At 40.7% G+C, this 5,599-nt stretch overlaps 1 protein-coding gene across 1 annotated transcript in view; it reads left to right on the top strand.

Moving 5' to 3' along the window:
* Positions 1-5,264: 5,264 nt before the first annotated feature.
* The window catches only part of UBE4B (ubiquitination factor E4B), a gene marked incomplete at its 5' end in the record, with an annotated part of 31,797 nt that continues 31,462 nt past the window's right edge, over positions 5,265-5,599 (top strand). Inside the window, one exon of the mRNA XM_017743962.1 lies at positions 5,265-5,592. Coding sequence (XP_017599451.1) covers positions 5,265-5,592 — 328 coding nt within the window. The remainder of the gene's footprint in view (positions 5,593-5,599) is intronic.

Here is a 5,599-nt window from a genome sequence, read left to right as displayed (position 1 = left end):
CCTGAGGGGGCGGGTGGGCCCCGCGGGGAGGGGGCGCTGGGCCGTGCTCGGACCCGAGGGTGGCGTTTGGCTGCGTAAGAAGCGATCCTGAGAAGCTCTGCCTTCGCCCCGTGTCTGTGCTCGGTGTTTTTCCTCCTGTCTCCGGGCTGTCCCTGACCCGCGACCCCCCGGCTCAGCCATGGGGTTGGGTTGCTGCTCTCCTGGTTAGTTGTTTATTCTCTGCTTCCATCTGCCAGGTAGCCTTTGTCTGCAGCGTGTTCCCTCTCTGTGTCCAGTACTAGGCGTTTATGTGTTCTTTGTGTGTGATTGGAAATTTTTGCTTCCTTAGACTCTGCTGAGAAGCAAGATGGGTGTGTTTGTGGTCTTATATTTAGTATCATTTCTTCTTGAAGCAGCTTGAAACAGGCTTGTCAGTTTTCCAGTGTTTCCTTTGATTTTCTTTTCTTTATTTATTCAAGATCTTCATCTTTCACTGAAGAATTCTAGTGTTACGCTGTAATTGGCAAACATCTATCTCTAATGTATATATTCTATTCACATAGAATAAGGTGAACTGTTCCTTGTTTCTTTCTTTTAAAGGATGCTGCTTTCATTTGTTTTTTAATATAGAGTAAGGTCTTAAGTTTTGTCCTTATATTAGAGGACTTCCAAATGAATTATGTCCTGGGTATAACATGTCAGGATCTAGGGAGTTTCCCACTGTCCCTGTGTAATCCTGAAACCATGTAAGCTTTGAATCTCTCATATCTTTAAAATAATAATTTAATATGAACGTGTACTGCATGCAACAAAATGTATTGTATTGGACCTGCTGCAATACAGGCTCAGTGCTGTACTTGTATTCCAGGGAGGATCAAAAGAAATTATTTTTATTCCGTCCATATCTTATAGTGGGATTGTAGAGCAGGGAGGCTGCTGTTACTCAGATTCGTATTCCAAAAAGTTGGGATGTTTTTGATGATGCTGTCACGATTTAGCAATCCTACTGTGTTGCGTCATGATCCGGGAGAAAATGCTTTGTGCTGTTTACTTGATGAAGGTACTCGTGCTCTATGGAAGCACTGAGAGAAGGAGTACAGTTCCCATGTTGGAAGGAGTGGGATGAGACACTGGTGTTGTAAGTCTGCTGTGAAAAAAGGTCTCCAATTTTACAGGTGTATTTCATGAGTATTTTGTTTACGTGCAGTTCTTCTCATTGTTGAACTGCCCTGATCCTGAGGTGTTTTATGATTAATTTCAGAATTATTTAACCTATGTAAGCTTATTTGTGTCACTGCCTTAGCACATTACTGACATCATCAAAACAACTGCATCATGGGTCTGAGGATGCAGGAAAGGAGTTCTCCATTGAGGACTCATCCACCTTTTTTGGCAGAATGTTTGTCTCCAGTGACTTTTCTGTGTCCTTCTTGTCCAGTTCAGCGAGGACCAAACCAAATGGTCTTTTAGGTGATTGCTTGCACAATCTCGTATCATTTTAACGGAGTCAAGTTGTCACTTCTTGTTATTAAATGGATCCCTCATTGAAAAGTCAGAGCCAAGTCATTTTTAATATTCCTCCACATCTCCATTTTGCTGTTATTTGGCACAGTGGGCCCTGGGTCAGACTATATTGAAAAGTAACCTTCTGAAATATGCTATATGTGACTTCTTCAGATTCAGACTTTTTTTCAGGCAGTGACTGAAGGTGAAAAAACACTTAACGGAAGTTTAAATTAATTGCTAGGCTCTTACAGGTAAGGTTATCTTCTGTTATCAAACCATAATTAAATATAACACTGACAGGTTGCAGCTTAAAAAAAAGAGATACACAATTGACCATACATACATTTTAGTTTCAAGAAGGCATTTTCCCCTCCTATCAACAGTGTGTCTCACTGATATTTTCTCAGTGTTGACTTTGTTAATGCACTAGAAATTGTAATTCACTACAGACCATAGTAAAATTTTTAGGAGGGGAGAAGAAGAAATTTCCTTCTTAGTGCGTGAGTTTTAGCACAGTAGATAGCACAGGATGAGAACAGGGACTTCACAAAAAAAAAGCAGAATCCAGCTAAACGTAGCATAAAGTGGGAAAGAATGATGTGAGTTTGTCGTCTTCCAACATGTATGTGATTTTTGAGTAGCACTTTCTGAGCATAGAACATGACCACTGTCACCAGAAAATGAAGCATTTCTTAAACCAGTTTAACAGGCTCTAGTGAATAAAAAAAAAAATAAACCTATCTATTCAAATTACCCTTAATTGTACAGATTTGGAACTCTTCTACATTATGGTCAAATAGGAAATTCCTTTAGAGTCTCACTAAGCAGTTGCCACTATAGCAGATACTGATACAGATTTGATTTTAACTGGGAATGTGTGAGCCTGAGGGACTAGCCTTCGTGGTTGTGTCTTTATTACCTGGTGAAAAATTAAATTATCAGTCAACCATCTTTAACAGGGTGCTATTTTTACATTTTTTTTGTTGTGGTGCATGCAGCTAACAGCTTTTAAGAAGTCCATTTAGATCAAAAATGTATTTCTGAAAACTGCTACTTACAGATGTAGTTCAGATGTGTCCAGCAAAAACTGTCCCAGACTGTACTAGTTAAAAAGCAATGTGCTCTTCCCATTCAGCTCATTCGATTTTTTTTTTATTAGGCCTTTAAACTGTGTGTTCTGGAGCTGTGCTCTGCAGGGAAGATGGGCTCTGGAGCAGGCAATGCCATGTAATAGTTAGGACTGAATTACTTGTCGCTATTAGGTAACATAATGACACATAACAGCTTTGTCATATGTCACTGGCTCAGGTGTTTATTGCTGAATCAAGACATGGGGATTATTCAAATACCCTAAACTTCTCTAAAAATATATTTTAAACCCCCAGCTTTGTGCTGCTTCATGGTAATTTGGGGAGTCATTCAGTCTGAAATGGGAACAGGTTAATTGGAGGGAACTCCCACACTTCTGACATGGTATTTGTGTTATGTGAAGGCAACAGGTTGGGGTCTCGTTTGTGCCTTGTGCTGTGCAAACAAGCTGTGTCTTCTGAGTCCCCAGCTGTGCCCTCAGCAGAAAGCCCATCTTCCCTCCTCTCCCTGCTGTTCAGCCTGAAGACACGGGGAATTGACTGGATTGAATGTGTCCACCAATTTTATGCCATCTTTTCAAACTTTTTCAGCCTATACTTGGTCTTTTTAGCCTAGTATCCGTTTCTCCTCTTTTGTCTCTTACTTAAAACTTCCTAGTTTTCAGATCAAACTTCAGATTCCTGTAATAATTTTATATAAACCTGGAGGAATGTGACAGCTTGGGGTATCCAAGAGCCAGATCTGGTCCTTTAACATGTGCTCTGTGTACCCTCAGTTGTGAAAGGTGTATCAGTCAGTGGTAAAAATATTCAGTTTATTTATATTTTAATGTGACTTTGTTCAGCAGTAAGGAAGGTAAGTGTAATTTGCCCAGCATCCTTAAAGGGGCAGGGAAAAATACTGTATTAGTTTTTATTGCAATATCTTATCTCAAAGCAGGCCAGTGTCTGTGCAGATTTTTTTGTTCTATGCCCTCTTCAGACTATTTTGCAGGGCAGGTTACAGTCTGGGGGACTGGTCCCTGAGAAAGGCGGGTGGTTGATGGACTGAGAGTGACAAATACAAGGCAGGAGATTTGTCTCAGTGTCCTGTTTCAGCAGTGCTGACTGCAGGTGGATTTGCTGTAACTTGGGCATGGATCTTGCCTAGCACTGGAAGGGAAGGAGTGCCAAGTGCCCCTAGTGACCTCAATTATCTGCCTGACACTTGGAGATGTTGAAGAGGTGACCTTGTTTGAGTAATCAATTGGACTATACCTGTGAATAAATTGATAAATATATTGGTTATTATCTCTGCCTTTTTCTCCTCACATATCTCCTTCCTTACACCTGATTTGGAACTAGCTAGCAAGAATGAATGTGAACAGTTGTGGAAGAGTTCCATATCACATTAATTGTAAAAAAGCAAGAAAAATAAGTAATCTTTCTCCTTCAGACACTGGTGCATATATGGGGTGCTTGTGTCTGCATTTGTTGTATTTGTGAGCTGTGATTGCCTAATTTGGATTCAGATACGGGGACATGTAGCTGACATTTTCTCAGTTATACCTCTGAGGGCTGAGATAGTTCTGGAGTTTTTTCAGATAAACACTTGGATGAACAACTGAAAAATTGAAATGTAAGGTACAAATGAAGAAGAGGGAAACCCTAATATGTATTACTTTTACTTAAAGGCAAAGCTGAACAATTTCTTTTTGCATTAAGCTCCCCTATTTTGCTTGATGAGAAGGAAGGATTAGAGATTCTATTCATAGCTATTTTTTTGAGTCTTAAAAAAAATTCGTGCTGCCGTTCACGTGGTGACACACAGTTCCCACAGTTTTTGAAGTCTGATTTAATTTGATCTGTTCTTCTTCCTGTTGGAGTAGGTTTCATAGGCCATTAAATGATATAGCAATGTAGTGTAGACATTGACTTGACGCAAATCTTTTGTTCACTCTTTCAGTTGCCTGGCAGTTCTTTAGGACTATGAGCAGAAATGAAAACTTCTAAGTTGTGTGCAATGCTTGAGTGTCATAATACAAAGAGAATAACAGGAATTGCTGATTTTTGCAGGGAGCTGGCATCCTCAAATATCATACTTTTATTTTGGGCCTATTTGAAGCTGAAGATGTAAGCTTTGGGCACAGATCCTGTAAGGCAGCCTGTGATAATAAATAATTTATTTTATGGTTTTCATTTATGTGAAACTTGAAGCATTATAAATTTAGTTTTATAAGTTTTGTCTGTTTATTTCTCGTGTATAATACTAGTATTATGTGATTACATACTGTTTTTAATAAATAGGTTTGTAACAGTTTTCTGTAGTTGGCTTTTGAAGGCAGATGCTTCTCTGTCTTAAAAGTAACATGCGAAACCAGTTTTTTAAATTCTTTGTGATGGAATGCCTCTAGGTGATAAGAGAATGTTTTTCACTCTGTCTTTACTTGTCAAGGTGCTTCTGTCCAGCACACACGATGCATGTTTTTGGTGTTGCACTTCTGTTTTGGATTGATTTGGACAGTGATGGTCTTCGATAACTTTCAACTAGACCTTCTTTAGCACGGGTGTGTTGTTATCATGTGGTGTGAAATTAAAGCAGAGGTCACATTCACGTTGTCCTTTTTATCACATTAATGCGGTTTTGTCAAATGCCAAAGTAAATGGAGAGGAGTATTGCAGGTTTTGAAATTGCTGAGCTGTAAATGTTAAACTGGTCTTACACAACCCCTCGAGGGACAAACACAGCATTCCCAGGGCAAATGGTTTTCCAAGGCAGCAAATACATACTTAAAATTCGAACACGCAGGGTACCGTAGTGCTGTGACGCAGAACAGTGGGAGAGCAGCAAGCCCAGCTCTCCTGAGCAGGCTTCAGGTAAGGCTTCAGTCTTTGCTTTGCAGGAGCCAGTCCCTGCTGCGAGGGAGGGCCGGAGGGCAGCCCCGGAGCTGTGCGGACGGGCTGGCCGTGCAGGCAGAGGTGTTCACCGGGGTTCTCTCCCTGCAGATCCGTCGCAGGCGCCTGGCGCGGCTGGCGGGAGGCTCCTC

The sequence above is a fragment of the Corvus brachyrhynchos genome, unplaced genomic scaffold (assembly GCF_000691975.1).
Source record: "Corvus brachyrhynchos isolate BGI_N302 unplaced genomic scaffold, ASM69197v1 scaffold68, whole genome shotgun sequence".
Classification (NCBI taxonomy): Eukaryota; Metazoa; Chordata; class Aves; order Passeriformes; family Corvidae; genus Corvus; species Corvus brachyrhynchos.
Note: the sequence above shows the minus strand (reverse complement) of the source record. Positions and strands in the feature narration are given on the sequence as shown.